The sequence below is a fragment of the Salmo trutta genome, chromosome 22 (genome assembly GCF_901001165.1).
Source record: "Salmo trutta chromosome 22, fSalTru1.1, whole genome shotgun sequence".
Lineage (NCBI taxonomy): Eukaryota > Metazoa > Chordata > Actinopteri > Salmoniformes > Salmonidae > Salmo > Salmo trutta.
In genome coordinates this window covers 20067930-20088745 of record NC_042978.1, presented here as the reverse complement: position 1 = coordinate 20088745, position 20816 = coordinate 20067930, and the positions used below count along the sequence as shown (strand labels likewise).

The window sequence follows — 20816 nt, the reverse complement described above, 5'->3', positions numbered from 1 at the left end:
CGTTTGCGTCCCACCTAGTCAACAGCCAGTGGAATCGCGTGGCGCGAAATACAAATACCTCAAATGCTATAACTTCAATTTCTCAAACATATGACTATTTTACACCATTTTAAAGACAAGACTCTCGTTAATCTAACCACATTGTCCGATTTCAAAAAGGCTTTACAGCGAAAGCAAAACATTAGATTATGTCAGGAGAGTACCTTGCCAAAAATAATCACACAGCCATTTTCAAAGCAAGCATATATGTCACAAAAACCCTAACCACAGCTAAATGCAGCACTAACCTTTGATGATCTTTATCAGATGACACTCCTAGGACATTATGTTATACAATACATGCATGTTTTGTTCAATCAAGTTCATATTTATATCAAAAACCAGCTTTTTACATTAGCATGTGATGCTTTTGAACTAGCATACCCACCTCAAACTTCCGGTGAATTTACTAAATTACTCACGATTAACGTTCACAAAATACATAATTATTTTAAGAATTATAGATACAGAACTCCTTTATGCAATCGCGGTGTCAGATTTTAAAATAGCTTTTCGGTGAAAGCACATTTTGCAATATTCTGAGTACATAGCCCGGCCATAACGGCTAGCTAATTTGACACCCACCAAGTTTGGCCCTCACCAAACTCAGATTTACTATAAGAAAAATTGGATTACCTTTGCTGTTCTTCGTCAGAATGCACTCCCAGGACTTCTACTTCAACAACAAATGTTGTTTTGGTTCCAAATAATCCATAGTTATATTCAAATATCTCCGTTTTGTTCGTGCGTTCAGGTCAGTATCCGAAGGGTGACGTGCGAGCGCATTTCGTGACAAATTCTAAATATTCCATTACCGTACTTCGAAGCATGTCAAACGCTGTTTAAAATAAATTTTAATGCAATTTTTCTTGTAAAATAGCGATAATATTCCAACCGGGCAACGTTGTATTAATTCAAAGGCTGAAAGAAAAAAATGGAGAATTCACATGAACACGCATCTCCAGTGTCACTGTTCTCAGCCTGACCACTCACAAAATCTCCTGTTGTTTTTCGCCCAGAGACAGGAGAGACGTCATTCCACTTTCTGGCGCCTTCTGAGAGCCAATGGAAGCCTTAGAAAATGTCACGTTACAGCAGAGATGCTGTATTTTCGATAGAGATGCCACAGAAGGAGAACAAATTGTCAGACAGGGCACTTCCTGTATGGAATCTTCTCAGGTTTTGGCCTGCCATATGAGTTCTGTTATACTCACAGACACCATTCAAACTGTTTTAGAAACTTTAGAGTGTTTTCTATCCAAATCTACTAATTATATGTATATTCTCGTTTCTGGGCAAGAGTAGTAACCAGTTTAAATCGGGTACGTTTTTTATCCGGCCGTGCAAATACTGCCCCCTATCCCCTTAAGCACATTTTGACTCCTGAACTTATTTAGATTTGCCATAATAAAGAGGTTGAATACTTACTTATTGACTCAAGGCATTTCAGCTTTTCATTTTTAATTTATAAAATAATTTTGAGTAAACATACTTCCAGTTTAACATTATGGGGTATTGTGTGTAGGCCAGTGACAAAAAAATATCTACATTTAATCCATTTTAAATTTGGGCTCTAACATCAAAATGTGGAAAAAGGAAAGGGGTGGGAATACTTTCTGAAGGCACTGTATGTCTGACCTTGTGTCTGCAGTGCACAGTGCAGGTGAAGCTGGAGCTAGGACACCGAGCCCAGTTGAGGAAGAAGGTGACCACGGAGGGCTTTACCCACGACTGGATGGTGTTTGTGCGAGGGCCTGAGACTGGGGACATACAGCACTTTGTGGAGAAGGTTGTCTTCCGGCTACATGAGAGCTTCCCCAAACCCAAGAGAGGTGGGTCGGACAAAGCATACTCATGCACACACAAACACACACACAAATGAACTTGCCTCAAACTGGTTCTGTGATTACTTTGTTTGTTTTTGTCTGGGGAGCGGAGAGAGGATTCACCTTGACAACTTTGGTAGTGTGATGTGCACACACACAGAAGGCCTATAGAGTAGAGGTCGACCGATTTAATAAAAATAAAAAAAACAACATTTTTTTCAACGCCGATACCAATTATTGGAGGACCAAAAAAAGCCGATACCGATTAACCAGCCGATTTTTATGTGTGTGTGTGTGTTGGTATCGGCTCTTTTTGGCTAAGGTGTATGTAAACTTCCGACTTCAACTGTATATATTATAATTTTGAGGAGAGGATGTCAAGACAAAGTTGTCAAGGTGAATCCTCTCCTCAAAATTTTTAAATATATACAGTTGAAGTCAGAAGTTTACATACACCTTAGCCACGTACATTTAAACTCCGTTTTTCACAATTCCTGACATTTAATCCTAGTAAAAATTCCTTGTCTCAGGTCAGTTAGGATCACCACTTTTTATTTTAAGAATGTGAAATGTCAGAATAATAGTAGAGAATGATTTATTTCAGCTTTTATTTCTTTCATCACATTCGCAGTGGGTCAGAAGTTTACATACACTCAATTAGAATTTGGTAGCATTGCCTTTAAATTGTTTAACTTGGATCAAACGTTTCGGGTAGCCTTCCACAAGCTTCCCACAATAAGTTGGGTGAATTTTGGCCCATTCCTCCTGACAGAGCTGGTGTAACGGAGTCAGGTTTGTAGGCCTCCTTGCTCGCACATGCTTTTTCAGTTCTGCACATAAAATTTATATAGGATTGAGTTCAGGGATTTGTGATGGCCACTCCAATACCTTGACTTTGTTGTCCTTCAGCCATTTTGCCACAACTTTGGAAGTATGCTTGGGGTCATTGTCCATTTGGAAGACCCATTTACGACCAAGCTTTAACTTCCTGACTGATGTCTTGAGATGTTGCTTCAATATATCCACATAAGTTCCCTTCCTCATGATGCCATTTATTTTGTGAAGTGCCCCAGTCCCTCCTGCAGCAAAGTACCTCCACAACATGATGCTGCCACCCCCGTCCTTCATGGTTGGGATGGTGTTCTTCGGCTTGCAAGCCTCCCCCTTTTTCCTCAAAATGTAATGGTCATTATTGTCAAACAGTTATATTTTTGTTTCATCAGACCAGAGGACATTTCTCCAAAAAGTACAATCTTTGTCCCCATGTGCAGTTGCAAACAGTAGTCTGGCTTTTGTATGGCGGTTTTGGAGCAGTGGCTTCTTCCTTGCCGAGCGGCCTTTCAGGTTATGTCGATATAGGACTCGTTTTACTGTGGCTATAGATGCATATGTACCTGTTTCATCCAGAATCTTCAAGGTCCTTTGCTGCTGTTCTGGGATTGATTTGCACTTTTCGCACCAAGTATGTTCATCTCTAGGAGACAGAACTCGTTTCCTTCCTGAGCGGTATGACGGCTGCGTGGTCCCATGGTGTTTATACTTGCGTACTATTGTTTGTACAGATGAACGTGGTACCTTCAGGTGTTTGGAAATTGCTCCCAAGGATGAACCAGACTTGTGGAGGTCTACAATTTTTGTCTGATTTCTTTTGATTTTCCCATGATATCAAGCAAAGAGACACCGAGTTTGAAGGTAGGCCTTGAAATACATCCACAGGTACACTTCCAATATACTCATGATGTCAATTAGGCTATCAGAGGCTTCTAAAGCCATGACCTCGTTTTCTGGAATTTTGTAAGCTGTTTAAAGGCACAGTCAACTTGGTGTATGTGAACTTCTGACCCACTGGAATTGTGATACAGTGAAATAATCTGTCTGTAAACAATTGTTGGAATAATTACTTGTCATGCACCAAGTAGATGTCCTAACCAACTTGCCAAAACTATAGTTTAACAAGAAGTTTGTGGAGTGGTTGAAAAACGAGTTTTAATGACTCGTAAGTGACAACCTAAGTGTATGTAAACTTCCGACTTCAACTGTGTGTGTGTGTGTGTGTGTGTGTAATAATAACAATTACAACAATACTGAATGAACAATGAACACTTTTTATTTTAACTTAATATATATAAATAAAATCTATTTAGTCTCAAATAAATAATGAAACATGCTCAATTTGGTTTAAATAATGCAAAAACACAGTGTTGTAGAAGGAGGTAAAAGTGCAATATGTGCCATGTAAAAAAGCTAACGTTTAAGTTCCTTGGTGAGAACATATGAAAGCTGGTGGTTCAATATTCCCAGTTAAGAAGTTCTAGGTATTATAGGAATTATGGCGCGTCGACTATTTCTCTCTATACCATTTGTATTTCATATACCTTTGACTATTGGATGTTCTTATAGGCACTATAGTATTGCCAGCCTAATCTCAGGAGTTTATAGGCTTGAAGTCATAAACAGCGCTGTGAAGCAAGCATTTCTAAGAGCTGCTGGCAAACGCAGTAAAGTTTGAATGATCACTTATGAGCCTCCTGGCGCCTACCACCGCTCAGACTGCTCAATCAAATCATAGACTTAATTATAATATAATAATCACAGAAATACGAGCCGTTGGTCATTAATATGGTCAAATCCGGAAACTATCATTTCGAAAAAACAAAACGTTTATTCTTTCAGTGAAATACCGAACTGTTCCGTATTTTATCGAACGGCGGCAACCCTAAGTCTAAATATTGCTGTAACATTGCACAACCTTCAATGTTATGTCATAATTATGTAAAATTCTTGCAAATTAGTTCGCACCGAGCCAGGCGGCCCAAACTGTTGCATGTACCCTGACTCTGCGTGCAATGAACGCAAGAGAAGTGACACAATTTCCCTAGTTTAAAATTGCCTGCTAACATGAATTTAACTAAACGTGCAGGTTTAAAAAAAATATACTTTTGTGTATTGATTTTAAGAAAGGCATTGATGTTTATGGTTAGGCACGATTTTCGTGAATTCGCTTTTGTTAAATCATCCCCCGTTTGGCGAAGTAGGCTGTGATTCGATGATAAATTAACAGGCACCGCAACACAGGACAAGCTAGTTAACCTAGTAATATCATCAACCATGTGTAGTTAACTAGTGATTATGTGAAAGTTTTTTTTATAAGATAAGTTTAATGCTAGCTAGCAACTTACCTTGGCTCCTTGCTGCACTCGCGTAACAGGTGGTCAACCTGCCATGCAGTTTCCTCATGGAATGCAGTGTAATCGGCTTCCAAAAATGCAGATTACCGATTTTGTTATGAAAACTTGAAATCTGCCCTAATTAATCGGTCGACCTCTACTATAGAGCATTGCCTACTACATCTAACGTGCATGTTGCTCGGTATGATTTTACCAAGTGAGTGCCGTTGCATTGTCTTTTTTCCCCGTTAGTGTTGAACTTCACCAAACAACGTCTTCTCCAGACCAGGCACATCTCACCTCATTAAGTCACTGTGAAGCTTAGGGTCACTGCACATGGTGGTGATCATTATAGTTACTGCCCATGGTGGTGATCATTATGGTTACTGCCCATGGTGGTGATCATTATGGTTACTGCCCATGGTGGCTCCCACAAGCTTTAGGTTGTAATGACTGGCTCTCCCAGGGAGGCTGGAGCTAGTTCCCCATTAGCTATCTAGCAATGACCGTTGATGTTATCCACCTGAATGTATGGGGCTGATGTGCTTGTGTTGTCTCTTCAGTATGCAAGGAGCCACCATACAAAGTGGAGGAGTCTGGCTACGCTGGTTTCCTCATGCCCATCGAGGTCTACTTCAAGAACAAGGTGAGAGCTCAGTCACAGCCTCTAATGGTACTATGTTAAGTGTCACTATCCCTCAGAATGTGGGCTACTGTTACATGTGATTCCTAATGGATAAGATTTTCTCTGGTGCTCTAGGCCTTTTCCTGAAATCAAATCTGATATAGTTCTCCTACAATGGCTTGTTTATATTAATTGGCACAGTCTCAATAGTTTTTCTTTCTTTGAGTCTATCAATATTCATGTCGTTTGGTTGGTATTCAATGTGCGCACGTGGTTCATTTGCTGCTTTTAGTCATGTGACAGTGTGTGTGGAGACACCAGGGCTGCGGTTCAAACTCATAAAAGACACACCCTCTTCCACTTACCCTCGCCTTATGCCCTTGGTGGAATCCAAATGATTAGCCAAACAAGGGAAGTTTGCAGCATAAGCCCTCGTTTTTAGTCGCGGTTGCGAGTGTACAATTGTGTTCACTTCGGGGCCTGAAACTCCCCATAATTCAGTTCGTGACGATTGTACATCCGCTAAGAAAAGTCAGCCAAAACTTAAAACCTCAATGGCAATATGGAGTCAATATACAAGTGTAAAAACAAATGTAAATAAGTTAAATTGTGCTACTAATGCACATGACGGCACAAACGCGTCTCGTAAAAGTAAAGATGTTTTTGTTAGGTTTTGGAAATTGTAGAAGTAAAATGTTTTCCTCCTTCAGAAGTTCCAGCTAGGCAGGCTAACGCTAGTTAGCTAAATAATTTGCTAGCTATCATACAGTAAGCGTATATTAATAATTATATATTTAATGTTAGTAGATATGCAATCATAATTGACTGTAGGGCATATAAAGCACCCACAAGCTACCGGTGGCTGAAAACACAATCATCGCGGGATGAACGAGTGACGAATTTCCGGGCAAGGGCGGTCCATTTAAAAATCATTCCTTCCTCCCTCGCCCCTTGTATATCGTCAGATGTCATGATACGTCATCAAAAGTGTCCACTTAATTTGAGGGCTGAGGGGATAGTGTGTGTCTTCTAAGTGTTTGGTCTGCAGACCCAACACTGGTCATGCTAGTGATGGGCCTTTGGCTGCTGGTCTGGCTGGTGTACTGTCTGTCTGGCTGGTGTACTGTCTGTCTGGCTGGTGTACTGTCTGTCTGGCTGGTGTACTGTCTGTCTGGCTGGTGTACTGTCTGTCTGGCTGGTGTACTGTCTGTCTGCACCTCATGTCACTGTAGGTCCTGTTTTAAAAGGGCCTACAGTTTATTTGGTATGTCTGCTGGGATTGTTTTTACTGGCGTCTGTCCTTTATTTGTAACTCTATGACTCCTGGCATGTTCTGAAAGTGGCGGGTGATCAGAAAGCATCCGTTTGTTTACCAGAATGTCCTACTGTTCTCTCCCAATGTGGAATGTTAGCGCTTATCAGTGTGTGCACTCCAGATATGCCTCTTATTGACTTGGCAGGGTATCGGCTATTCTTACTGTTAGCTGATAATATGTTGCTGATAAGGACTTAACAGGGCTCGGCGGCGCAGGCTGACTAGATATGTGAACTCATTATTATTTACAGGAGGAGCCTAAGAAGGTGTGTTTCAACTATGACCTCTTCCTGAACCTGGAGGGGAACCCCCCTGTCAATCACCTGCGCTGTGAGAAACTCACCTTTAACAACCCCACACGGGAGTTCAGACGCAAGCTGGTCAAGGCTGGAGGGGTAAGATGGGGAAAGGGATACATGTGGGATGAGTGTTGTAGTGGAATGGCAAGAGAGAATGTACCGTGTTATTGTTTGTCCTCACTCTTCTGCCTCTCTGTCTCTCAGGTCATGGTGGTGCCGGAAGGGACGGAGGCGGTGTCGAGGCCCAGTCCAGACTACCCCATGCTCCCCACCATCCCACTGTCTGCCTTCTCAGACCCCAAGAAGACCAAGACCTCCCACGGGTCAAAGGTTAGCACCATGCCTCGCCTACTACACTGATAAGGAGGAGTAGGAATGTGTAACATATTGCTCAACCAGTCAATACAGCAGAGGATAGGAGAGTAGAGTACAGTTGAGATAAGGGACGGGAAACCCTGTGTGTGTGTCTTTTGTTCCCCCAGCTTTTAATCATATAATGTGATCCTTTCATTAATCCAGCTGGACTTCTGCTCCATGTTCTGGGTCACGGATCATCCCAAATACACAGGCATGATTAAAAACATCAAATCTGTTGAATTATCATAGTATTAACGTAGACGATCTATGTTTAGCGTCTGGATACGTACATGCATGTTGTGGAATGATAAGAATGACACAAGGTGAATGGCAGTTCTCCGGTGGGCCTTTGGCTAAGAGTGCATTGACAGTGGAGTGATTAGGGTAGTGCTGGATCAGCTGGGTTCTTTGAAGGATATATGGGGTGGCAGGTAGCCTAGTGGTTAGAGCGTTGGGCCAGTAACCGGAAGGTTGCTGGATTGAATCCCCAAGCTGACAAGGTGAAAATCTGCCCCTGCACAAGGCAGTTAACCCACTGTTCCCCTGTAGGCCGTCATTGTAAATAAGAATTTGTTCTTAACTGACTTGCCTGGTTAAAAATATAGATACAGTTGAAGTCGGAAGTTTACATACACTTAGGTTGGAGTCATTAACTTGTTTTTCAACCACTCCTTAAATATCTTGTTAACAAACTATAGTTTTGGCAAGTCGGTTAGGACATCTACTTTGTGCCTGACAATTTTTCCGACAATTGTTTACAGACAGATTATTTCACTTGTAATTCACTGTATCACAATTCTAGTGGATCAGAAGTTTCCATACACTAAGTTGACTGTGCCTTTTTAACTTCTATGGGCTACGTGGGAAGCGTCCCACCTGCGGGACACAGTCAGTGAAATATCAGGGGGGCAAATTCAAAAACAACAAAATGTCATCATTAAACTTTCTCAAACATACAACTATTTCACACCATTTTAAAGATACACTTCTCCTTGATGTAACCACATTGTCCGATTTCAAAAAGGCTTTACAGTGAAAGCAAAACGTTAGATTATGTTAGGAGAGTACATAGACAAAAATAATCACACAACCATTTTCCAAGCAAGGACGTGTCAATAAAACCCAAAACACAGCTAAATGAAGCACTAACCTTCATCAGATGACACTCCTAGGACATTGTTACACAATACATGTATGTTCTGTTCGATAAAGTTCATATTTATATCCAAAAACAGCATTTTACATTGGCGCGTGATGTTCAGAAAATGTATTCCCACCAAAACGTCCAGTAAATGTGCACATCAATTTTCAAAACATTTTTGACAAAATATATAACAATTATTTGAAGAATTATAGATAGCGGTTGCATCCAGGAGTAGTCTGTGTCAGATTTTAAAATAGCTTTACGGAGAAAGCAAATTTTTCAATATTCTGAGTACATAGCTCAGCCATCAACGTGAGCTATTCAGACACCCGCCAAGTTCGAGGCAACCTAAACTCAGAATTAGTATTAGAAATATTGTCTTACCTTTGCTGATCTTCGTCAGAATGCACTCCCAGGACTGCTACTTCCACAAGAAATGTTGTTTTTGTTCGAAATAATCCATATCTATGTACAAATACCACCATTTTGTTCGTGCGTACAGATCACTTACCCAAAGGCATAACGCGCGAGCGCGGAACCAGAGACAAAGTCAAAATGTTCCATTACCGTACTTAGAAGCTGTTTAAAATCAATCTTTATGGTATTTTTAACGTAAAATTGCAATAATATTCCAACCGGACAATAGCATATTCATTCAAGAAGAAAAAGAAGGAACGGCGCGCTCGCGTGACGGCGCATATCCAATCCCTTTGTTGCCAGGCAGTCCACTCAGAAACTGAGCTCCTATTATCTGCCCAGTGACAGGAGAATGCTCAAACCACTTTCTGAAGGCTTTAGACAGCCATTGGAAGCCTTAGGAAGTGCAACGTCACCCCACAGACACTGTAGCTTTGATAGAGAATCAAAAGAACTACAATTCTCAGACTTTCCACTTCCTGCTTGGATTTTTCTCAGGTTTGCCATATGAGTTCTGTTATACTCACAGACACCATTAAAACAGTTTTAGAAACTTCAGTGTTTTCTATCCAAATCTACTAATAATATGCATATTCTAGTTTCTGGGCCAGAGTAGTAACCTGTTTAAATTGGGTACGTTTTTCATCCAGCCGTGAAAATACTGCCCCCTAGCCCAGACAGGTTAAACAGCTTGGAAGATTCCAGAAAATGATGCCATGGCTTTAGAAGCTTCTGATTGACTCAAATTTTGTCAATTAGCCTATGTACCTGTGGATGTATTTCAAGGCCTACCTTCAAACTCAGTGCCTCTTTGCTTGACATCATGGGAAAATAAAAAGAAATCAGCCAAGACCTCAAAAATATTATAGACCTCCACAAGTCTGGTTCATCCTTGGGAGCAATTTCCCAACACCTGAAGGTACCACGTTCATCTGTACAAACAATAGTATGCAAGTATAAACACCATGGGATCACGCAGCCGTCATACCGCTTAGGAAGGAGACGCGTTCTGTCTCCTAGAGATGAATGTACTTTGGTGCGAAAAGATGCAAATCAATCCCACAATAACAGCAAAGGACCTTGTGAAGATGCTGGAGGAAACGAGTACAAAAGTATCCATATCCACAGTAAAACGAGTCCTATATCGACATAACCTGAAAGGCCGCTCGGCAAGGAAGAAGCCACTGCTCCAAAACCGCCATAAAAAGCCAGACTACGGCCAGATTGTACTTTTTGGAGAAATGTCCTCTAGTCTGATGAAACAAAAATATAACTGTTTGGCCGTATTGACCATCGTTATGTTTGGAGAAAAAAGGGGGAGGCTTGCAAACTGAAGAACACCATCCCAACCATGAAGCACGGGGTGGCAGCATCATGTTGTGGGGGTGCTTTGCTGCAGGAGGGACTGGTGCACTTCACAAAATAGATGGCATCATGAAGAGGGAAAATTGCGGATATATTGAAGCAACATCTCAAGACATCAGTCAGGAAGTTAAAGCTTGGTCGCAAATGGGTCTTCCAAATGAACAGTGACCCCAAGTATACTTACAAACTTGTGGCAAAATGGCTTAAGGACAACAAAGTCAAGGTATTGGAGTGGCCATCACAAAGCCCTGACCTCAATCCTATAGAAAATGTGTGTGCAGAACTGAAAAGGCATGTGTGAGCAAGGAGGCCTACAAACCTAACTCAGTTACACCAGCTCTGTCAGGAGCAATGGGCCAAAATTCACCCAACTTTTTGTGGGAAGCTTGTGGAAGGCTACCCGAAACGTTTCACCAAAGTTAAACAATTTAAAGGCAATGCTACCAAATACTAATTGAGTGTATGTAAACTTCTGACCCACTGGGAATGTGATGAAAGAAATAAAAGCTGAAATAAATAATTCTCTACTATTATTCTGACATTTCACATTTTTTAAATAAAGTGGTGATCCTAACTGACCGAAGACAGGGAATTTTTACTAGGATTAAATGTCAGGAATTGTGAAACTGAGTTTAACCCCTGTGCGGCCTATGCGGGACGGACATCCAGCGAAAAATCCTATCGCCATTAGCTTAAATGCTTTTGGCTAAGGTGTATGTTAACTTCCCACTTCAACTGCATGCCAGTGGTGGTCGGTGTCGTTTTAAAATGACACTTTTTTTTCATGAACGTGGCCTTATTTCTATTACAGCATATTGAATGACTGTCATTTATATTCCATTCACCCAGTACAATGTAACAGTGATAGGTTTAGGCTACTATACGATACTCACATTTTCCTTATTCCCATCATGAGGTTGCTACAACCTAGCCTGTGAATGAAATTGCACAACATAGTGACACATTTAATACCACCTTGCACACTCTTGCCTGCATCTAGCTGATCTAGGGTGTAACCATTAGTCCAACAGTTACAAACGAGAGTTTCAAATTCTGGTATGTTTATCGCCATTATGCTTGCTTCCATTTTAAGAAACTTTTTTTCAACAGAATCGGCAGAATGAATACACCCCTGATCACGCATAAACACAGTTCACTTTCATAGCAGCCACATTGTATCCCTTCTCGCATCTACTTTTATTATCTTTTTTTCCCTTCGCTTGTGGACTTCAATGCACATCAGCTGTGTGTGGCCAGGTGAAAAAACCTTTCAGGCAAACCATATCATAACCGCTACACACAGCCTACATCGTTGTCACCATATTAGCTAAAGTAACGTCATAGTCAACATAGCTAATAGAACTAACGCGTTAGTAAACCCGCTACAATCATGCGATAACGTTACAATGTACAATCAGTAAGCAGTTTTGCAGTTACACCGGCGGGCCCCGGAGGCAATACATTTGTAAAACCAAAAGCTTACCTTGACTTGGAAGCGTTTCAGTGTTGTGTTGGATAGTCATAGCCAGCTAGCTAACATAGAATTCCTCTGTTTGAGCAAGGTTTTTCAGTAGGCTAAAGTAGCTAGCTGCATTTGCTAGCTAAGAAAGTGAAAAGAAATTACTCTCTCTTTTGGGAAGAAATTCATTTTTTTCAAAACTGTTCAACTATTTTTCTCTCTGAGTCAACTACCTACCACATTTTATGCACTGCAGTACTAGCAAGCTGTAGCTTATGCTTTCAGTACTAGATTCATTCTCTGATCCTTTGATTGGGTGGACAACATGTCAGTTCATGCTGCAAGAGCGCTGATAAGTTGGAGGACGTCCTCCAGACGTTGTCATAATTACATTGTAAGTCTATGGAAGAGGGTGAGGGCCATGAGCCTACTAGGTTTTGTATTGAAGTCAATGTACCCAGAGGAGGAAAGAAGCTACCTGTCCACCGGCTACACCATGGTGCTACCGTACAGACTGCTGTTGAGGCTACTGTAGCTCTTCATGGAAAAACAATGTGTTTTAATCAATTATTTGGTGACGTGAATATATTTAGTATAGTTTCATCTAAGAAGGATTTTTTAAAATATTGGTTTACAATTTTATTTTTATGAAATTCACTGAGGAGGATGGAGCCTCCACTGATGAATATACTGTATCACTGAGTGTACAAAACACTAAGGACACCTTCCTAATATTGAGTTGCACCCCCCCCCCCCCCCGCTCTCAGAACAGCCTCAATTCGTCAGGACATGGACTCTACACGGTCTCTAAAGCATTCCACAGGGATGCTGGCCCATGTTGACTCCAATTTTTTAAATGTTACCTTTATTTAAGTAGGCAAGTCAGTGAAGAACAAATTCTTATTTTCATTGACGGCCCACCCCGGCCAAACCCTAACCCGGGCCAATTGTGCGCCGCCCTATGGGACTCCCAATCACGGCCGGTTGTGATACAGCCTGGAGTCGAACCAGGGTCTGTAGTGACTCATCTAGCACTGAGATGCAGTGCTTTAGACTGCCCCAGCGCTTCGCACAGTTGTCAAGTTGGCTGGATGTTCTTTGGGTGGCGGACCATTCTTGATACACATGGGAAACGGTTGAGCGTGAAAAACCCAGCAGCGTGCAGCTCTTGACGCAAACCGGTGTGCCTGGCACCTACTACAATACTCCGTTAAATAGCACTTAAATCTTTTGTCTTGCTTTTTCACAATCTGCCTCAAGTTAAAAATCCTTCTTTTAACCGATCTCCTCCCCTTCATCTACACTGATCTGAAGTGGAACAAACAAGTGACATCAATGAGAGATCATCGCTTTCACCTGGTCAGCCTATGTCATAGAAAGAGCAGGTGTCCTTACTATTTTGTACTCTCAGTGTAGACAATATAGAGAGAGTAAAGCACACTTAAATGCTCTTACCTTTCTTGATTGTCAACAAATAAAGATGTGTATGTGGTGGAGCGTATGGGCCCTACTTCACTCTACTACGTATTATTCTAATCCGGCACACCATTTGAAAGTGCTTGTGTGTTTAATATCGTCCTATTGTCCTTGTCTTTAGGAGCCCAGTAAAGAGGGCAGTGGAGGCAGCAGTAAGGGACCCAAGCCCCACAAGCTGACCAAGGAGCACCGCGAACGCCCCCGCAAAGACTCTGAGAGCAAGGCGGCGTCAAAGGGTGACAGCGACCGCGACGGGGGAGGAGGGGGCAGCAGCAAGAGCGCCCGTGAGCCCTCATCCTCCTCTTCCAAGAAGCCAGCGGAGATCAAAGTGAAAGACGAGGGCAAGGTCCTTCCCAAGGCTGCCTTCAAAGAGCCCAAACTGACACTGAAGGAGGCCAAGATGGAGGGCATGTCCCCCAAAGGAGGGGGGGCTGGGGGAGGGGGCCCACTGGAGCCCAAAGCCCCCGGGAAGCGGCCTTCCACCGCGGAGTCTCCCAAACCCAGCGCCAAGAAGCCAAAGAAGGGCAGCTCAGAGGGATCTAAGGGGGCAGCTGCAGTGCCCTTCACCGGAACCTCTCCCCGGGTCTCTTCATCATCTTCAGTCATCCCAGGCTACCCAGAGAAGAAACCCCCCAAGGAGAAAGGCCGCTGGCCCAAGAGCAGCAAGGCCGACACTCAGGAGGCCAAGGAGCCCAAGAAACTGCCTGAGTCTGACGACTCCAACTCTGAGGATGAAGCCTCCTCCAAATCAGAGCAGTCAGCCCCCTCCAGTCCCTCTAACTCCAGCTCCAGCTCTGACTCCAGCTCAGAGTCTGATTTTGAGCCTGGACAGAAACAAGGCCAAGGTAAGTCCTCTATGACCATCTCTTGACTGGGATTTACACCCATTGGAGATTTCTTGTTTGTTTTTCTTTTATACTAAGCTATCCAGATGTTTAGTTGATGGTTGTGATGCATACATGTACATTTTAGCAAATGTTCTCTATTGGTGTGTAAATCTACTCGAGGCCCGCTGCGCTCTATGGTGGAGGACCTACAGTCAGAGGGGTCAGATGATGATGACAGCAGCTCAGAGGAAGGGACGCCTGTCAAGACCAACCCGCCCAACCGTGACTCTCGGTAAGATTCTGTGTCTCCTCTCTCATTCTCTCTCTAATGCTCCATATATCTCCAAGTTTGTTGCTCTCATTCTTTTCACCTATGATGCTTCTCCAATAATTTTTCACTGGTTATCTTTAGCTATGGATGTTTGTTATGAGACACAGTGGGTCAGTATTTGTAGCACATAAGCCCATACATGTGTTCGCTGTTGTTTATAGGTGTTACATCGTTTTTGAAGGAAATCTGTAAAGATTTATATAGTCGGAGTTGAGTGAACACAAACCCAGATTTGAAGCTAATCCCTTCACCAAAACATTTGTTCCCACCCACAAACCCAGGCTCCCTGTGCTAAACAGGGCACAATGAGCGCTGTCTGACCTTTGCCCTCCTGTTCCCTGTCAGACTGAGCCTGGACAGCGAGAGTGACAGCAGTGAAGGCTCGCACCGCCCCAGTCGAGACCCGGCGCCGCCTCCACAGAAACACAGCTCCTCCAATAACAAGGTAAAACACAGACTCCGAGGATCTCTCCCAGGACGGCTTTCTCCATTGTCGCTCTGATGAAGTGGCATCATTAAGGATTGTTACTCACGCAACCAACTTTACCTTCTGCACATGTACTGTGTTGACGTTTCGGTCATTTACGGTAGTTACCATTGATGGCTAAGCAGTGGGTTCTGTATTCCCAGAAGTGTTCCTAGCACCACACGCAGACTGTGTGGTATTAATATTTGCTCTCCTAAAGCACCATCCTTCCCATTCTGATCTGTTTATCCCTCTGTCCTCCCCTTCCATCTCTCTCTGTTTATCCCTCTGTCCTGCCCCTCCACCTCTCTCTCTGTGTTGTCTGAGCAGGTCTTGGGCAGGAAGAGCCCAGACATCTGCAGCCGCCCAGAGAAGGTGCTGAAGAAGGGATACGACAAGGTAGGAAGGGTAAATATACACACTTTATTACCTTTTTTCTTATTTCTCTTGTGTTCAAACATCTGTATCAAGTAATTATATTACCAGTGCAGGGTTCAATATACTCTAGTTCAAATTCTACAGTACTGCTTTATCACCACTATTCTAGATATCACTGCCAGCTTGTCACTCCACATTCTTCCTGGTGTAAAACTCACTCAGATGCAGTAGACAACACTGGTTAATCAGTAATCACATACTGAATGGAGCGGTTTTAATACTAGTTAACTGACTAAGCAGTCCTCCACTATCCTCTTCAGGCCTACACAGAGGAGCTGGTGGACCTCCACCGCAGACTAATGGCTCTGAGGGAGCGCAACGTCCTACAGCAGGTATGTGTGTGGTTGTGTTGTGTTCACATATGTAAGTGTGTGGCGTATACATGTGTTGTAAAACTAACTTTTTAGTCCGCTGTTATCATACCTTTATCATGTCACAGGTCACACTGTTTTGTCTGTTCAATGTGGTTTTATGTTCATCTAAGACCCGGTATTACTCTCCTCCCCAGATAGTGGTTTTATGTTCATCTAAGACCCGGTATTACTCTCCTCTCCTCCCCAGATAGGGGTTTTATGTTCATCTAAGACCGGGTATTACTCTCCTCTCCTCCCCAGATAGTGGTTTTATGTTCATCTAAGACCGGGTATTACTCTCCTCTCCTCCCCAGATAGGGGTTTTATGTTCATCTAAGACCGGGTATTACTCTCCTCTCCTCCCCAGATAGTGGTTTTATGTTCATCTAAGACCGGGTATTACTCTCCTCCCCAGATAGGGGTTTTATGTTCATCTAAGACCGGGTATTACTCTCCTCTCCTCCCCAGATAGTGGTTTTATGTTAATCTAAGACCGGGTATTACTCTCCTCCCCAGATAGTGGTTTTATGTTCATCTAAGACCGGGTATTACTCTCCTCCCCAGATAGTGGTTTTATGTTCATCTAAGACCGGGTATTACTCTCCTCCCCAGATAGTGGTTTTATGTTCATCTAAGACCGGGTATTACTCTCCTCTCCTCCCCAGATAGTGAATCTGATCGAGGAGACGGGCCACTTCAACGTGACCAACACCACCTTTGACTTTGACCTGTTCTCTCTGGACGAGTTGACCGTCCGCAAACTACAGAGCTGCCTGGAGACCACGGCCACGTGACAGGAAGCCTGCAGCGCAGAGGACCGCGGCGGGGCTGGTGCTGGGCTGCTGTCTCTCCTCAGCCCCTGGACCCCCACTGGGGAGGTGGAGCTGTAGCAGAGCTACAGAGAAGAACCATAGAATAACAACAGAACACACTTTCACTATTTGCTGGAGAATGGAGGAACAGGACGAGGGAGTAGAGGATGAGGTCAGAGCAGCTATGCCACTGTCCCTCTAACCTGGACTGGAGGACCAGACTAGAGGAGCTGGCCTGGGACTGGCAAGAGATGTATTATATATGTTTCTTATGGAGAGCAGCAGAGCAGCCTGTGTGCAGAACTGTGGAATGCGACCACTCTCCTCTCCCTCCCCCTCTCGCCTCACTTCTAGCCATTGCAAACCCAATACTTCCCTCCTCCTCTCATTCCTCCCCACTCACACTCTCTTACCCGGCACAACACTCCTCCCCTCCCCCTCATCTCTGCTGGAGTTAATTTCTCTGTAGGAATATTCCTGTCTATGCATGCATTCGTGTGTGTGTGTGTGTGAGGGAGAGTGTGTCTGTGTGAGCATTTCAGAGGCTTTAGGGGGGATGTCTTTGGTTAGTCACTTTTTCAGTGTTCTTTAAGCTAGCTTGAGCACAAGCTACAGCCCTTACACACACACACACACACACACACACACACACACACACACACACAGTGAGAGGCATTTGGGTCCCATGCCAGGGTGTCTCTACACACGCCGGCACTAAGTTGTGTATGTGCCTGTTGGTGGTAGTGTTCTGGATGGGGTTCAGCTCTTGTCAGTTCAAACGTCCCTCCCTCCTTCCATCTCGATGTGCATGAAAGGGCTCAACAGCTAGCGGAAATAGCTGTGGAGGATCACTTCTGAATGGCCTTTTAAGTGGTGGGGGGTAAAAAGCCGTAGCCATAGACCCCCCCCACAAAAAAAGGGTCCACACTTTTTTACATTTTATTATTGTACTGATAAGTTTGGAGTATTGGGGGATTGCGATTCAGATACCTGTGAGCTATGAATGTATTACTGTTCATTTTCTAGGGCTAGCAACAAACCTATTATCCTCTCAGTGCCTTTATGTGTTGGCCAGTGTGAGGGCCCACTGACACTGGTTAAAGAGCAAAGTCCCTCTCCTGACTAAGTGTTAATTGGGAAGCCTGAAACTCCATTTGTCATAAGTGCCCTCTCTTAAAATCAGTTGATCCTCCCAGTGGGGTTTCTCTGCAAATTGGAGGCTTCTTCCAGTGCTCTATCTCTGCTATTATTAGGAACACAAGCCTTCCAGAAATCCTAAGACTCATCTGTTCATCAGCAGTGGTACTATGCCTTGTTTCTTTCCAGATCCTAATATGAATGGGTGTATAGCTGATATTGTGTTGTCTGAGGTTTAGTTTTCTATGGATAGGGTCAGTGCCAGACCAGGCCGCAGTCAGTCAGCCAGCTAGGCATGTTTCTCTTACTGGGGCCCCTCTAGCCTTCACATCCACTGTGGTTTCACACTCAGACTAACGGTAACGTTTTCTCTTCGGGTGCTCCCCCTCACTTTCTGTTTCACCTAGTGAACAGCTCTATTTATTTTGATGATAATAGCTTTAATAGTTGTCTGTTCTGTTGTCTGGGCCTGCAAAGTGCACACACAGCTCTCTGCCCCTTCTTCTCCTCTGTGAGGGTGCTGTGGTGTTGAGGTCTGAATGTGTGGGTCTGTTTAGAGTGAAACAACAACCGCCTTAAGTTCCTCTCTGCATCCACTCTGCTCTGTCCACCACTCCTTTGTCTGGCTGTGCCTATGTCAACATCCCTGCCAGTGATTTTTAAAAGATGTACTTTGCAACTGTGTGAGTGGGATGGGTTGTGTGTGTCAAGCGAGAGGAACGTTGTTGTCCTCGTGTGTGTGTGAATATGAGGGTGGGTGGGTGGGGGCTGAAGGGTTGAGTGGCAGGCAGCTCTGTGCAGCTCTTCCATAGAGAAGCCCCACCAACCGTCGACCAACAGTCAATCTTTTATTTATGTACCTCTGCACTTTTGGCTGTGGTGACTTCAGTACTTAAGTAATAATCTAAACTGTATTTTTAAGAATTTTATACAATATTTACATGCAATACAACATGAATAGATTTTTTTGCCAACCTTTTTTTAAATTATTTAATAGTTTTTATTTGTGTTGGCATGTGTTATTATACATACAGAAACATGCTGTCAATTGTGTTCTTTTAGGCCTAATGTTGCGCCATGGAGAACTTCCCTGAATGTTGTATTGTGTATCATAGTTGTTACAGTTGAACACCATGGAACAGGTGTTGGGAATATGTTTGTATGAGCTAACCAAGTCTATATCATCCAGTATATGTTCATCAAGGAGGAAAAGGTGGACTTTTCAGTGAGAAGTATTTTTGTGTGTATGTCCTATTATAATTTGAGTATTTTTAACTCAAAGGTATGAGGCAGTGTTCTATTTGTCCGTACTCTATGAGGCATGGTTACGAAGCCCAGGCACAAACTGTCACCCTCTCATTGGTTCAATATTTATCTGTATTTTTATCCAAGTGCGATCCCTTAAACTGTTAAACAATAACACCATAGGAAAAGATACTACAGTGGAAGGAAGCATTTCAATTGAATCTATATCAATATACACTACCAGTCAAAAGTTTTAAAACACCTACTCATTCAAGGATTTTCATTATTTGTACTATTTTCTACATTGTAGAATAATAGTGAAGACATCAAAACTATGAAATAACACATATGGAATCATGTAGTAACCAAAAAAGTGTTAAACACTTAGCAACTCTTTGCCTTGATGACAGCTTTGCACACTCTTGTTATTTTCTCAACCAGCTTCACTTGGAATGCTTTTCCAACAGTCTTGAAGGAGTTCCCACATATGCTGAGCACTTGTTGGCTGCTTTTCCTTCACTCTGTGGTTCGACTCATCCCAAACCATCTCAATTTGGTTGAGGTCAGGTGGATTGTGGAGGCTAGGTCATCTGATGCAGCACTCCATCACTCTCCTTCTTGGTAAAATAGCCCTTACACAGCCTGGAGATGTGTTGGGTCATTGTCCTGTTGAAAAACAAATGATAGTCCCACTAAGCCCAAACCAGATGGGATGGCGTATTGCTGCAGAATGCTGTGGTAGCCGTGCTGGTTAAGTGAGCCTTGAATTCTAAATGAATCACTGACAGAGTCACCAGCAAAGCACCCCCACACCATATCACCACCTCCAGGCTTCATGGTGGGAACCACACGTGCAGAGATTATCCGTTCACCTACTCTGCGTCTCACAAGACATGGCGGTTGGAACCAACAATCTCCCATTTGGACTCCAGACCAAAGGACTGATTTCCACTGGTCTAATGTCCATTGCTTGTGTTTCTTGGCCCAAGCCTCTTCTTATTGGTGTTGTTTTCGTAGTGGTTTCTTTGCAGCAATTAGACCATGAAGGTCTGATTCACAGTCTCCTCTGAACAGTTGATGTTGAGATGTCTGTTACTTGAACTCTGAAGCGTTTATTTGGGCTGCAATTTCTGAGGCTGGTAACTCTAATGAACATATCCTCTGTAGCAGAGGTAACTCTGGGTCTTCCATTCCTGTGTCAGTCCTCATGAGCCAGTTTCATCATAGCGCTTGATGGTTCTTGCGACTACACTTGAAGAAACTTTCAAAGTTCTTAATGTTCCTTATTAACTGACCTTCATGTCTTAAAGTAATGAGGGACTGTTGTTTTTCTTTGCTTATTTGAGCTGTTCTTGCCATAATATGGACTTGGTCTTTTACCAAATAGGGCTATCTTCTGTATACCACCGCTACCTTGTCACAACACAACTGATTGGCTCAAATGCATTAAGAAGGAAAGAAATTCCACAAATGAACTTTTAACAAGGCACATCTTTTAATTGAAATGCATTCCAGGTGACTACCTCATGAAGCTGGTTGAGAGAATGCCAAGAGTGTGCAAGGCAAAGGGTGGCTACTTTGAAGAATCTCAACTATAAAGTATATTTTGATTTGTTTAACACTTCCTTGGTTGCTACATGATTCCATATGTGTTATTTCATAGTTGTGATGTCTTCACTATTATTCTACAAGGTAGAAAATAGTCAAAGAAAAACCCT

General features: G+C 43.0%; 1 protein-coding gene across 2 annotated transcripts in view; it reads left to right on the top strand.

Annotated features, from left to right (window-relative positions):
* The window catches only part of mllt1a (MLLT1 super elongation complex subunit a), a 28901-nt gene extending 9620 nt beyond the window's left edge, over positions 1-19281 (top strand). Inside the window, exons 2-11 of one of the 2 annotated variants that reach the window (XM_029707135.1) lie at positions 1691-1871; positions 5596-5678; positions 7224-7367; positions 7476-7601; positions 13611-14334; positions 14497-14608; positions 14993-15092; positions 15444-15512; positions 15812-15883; positions 16570-19281. In XM_029707135.1, the coding sequence (XP_029562995.1) occupies positions 1691-1871; positions 5596-5678; positions 7224-7367; positions 7476-7601; positions 13611-14334; positions 14497-14608; positions 14993-15092; positions 15444-15512; positions 15812-15883; positions 16570-16698 (1740 nt within the window). In that variant the 3' untranslated portion in view covers positions 16699-19281. Of the gene's footprint in view, positions 1-1690; positions 1872-5595; positions 5679-7223; positions 7368-7475; positions 7602-13610; positions 14335-14496; positions 14609-14992; positions 15093-15443; positions 15522-15811; positions 15884-16569 lie in introns of both variants that reach the window. The other variant, XM_029707134.1, reaches the window with a different exon arrangement.
* Positions 19282-20816: the final 1535 nt, after the last annotated feature.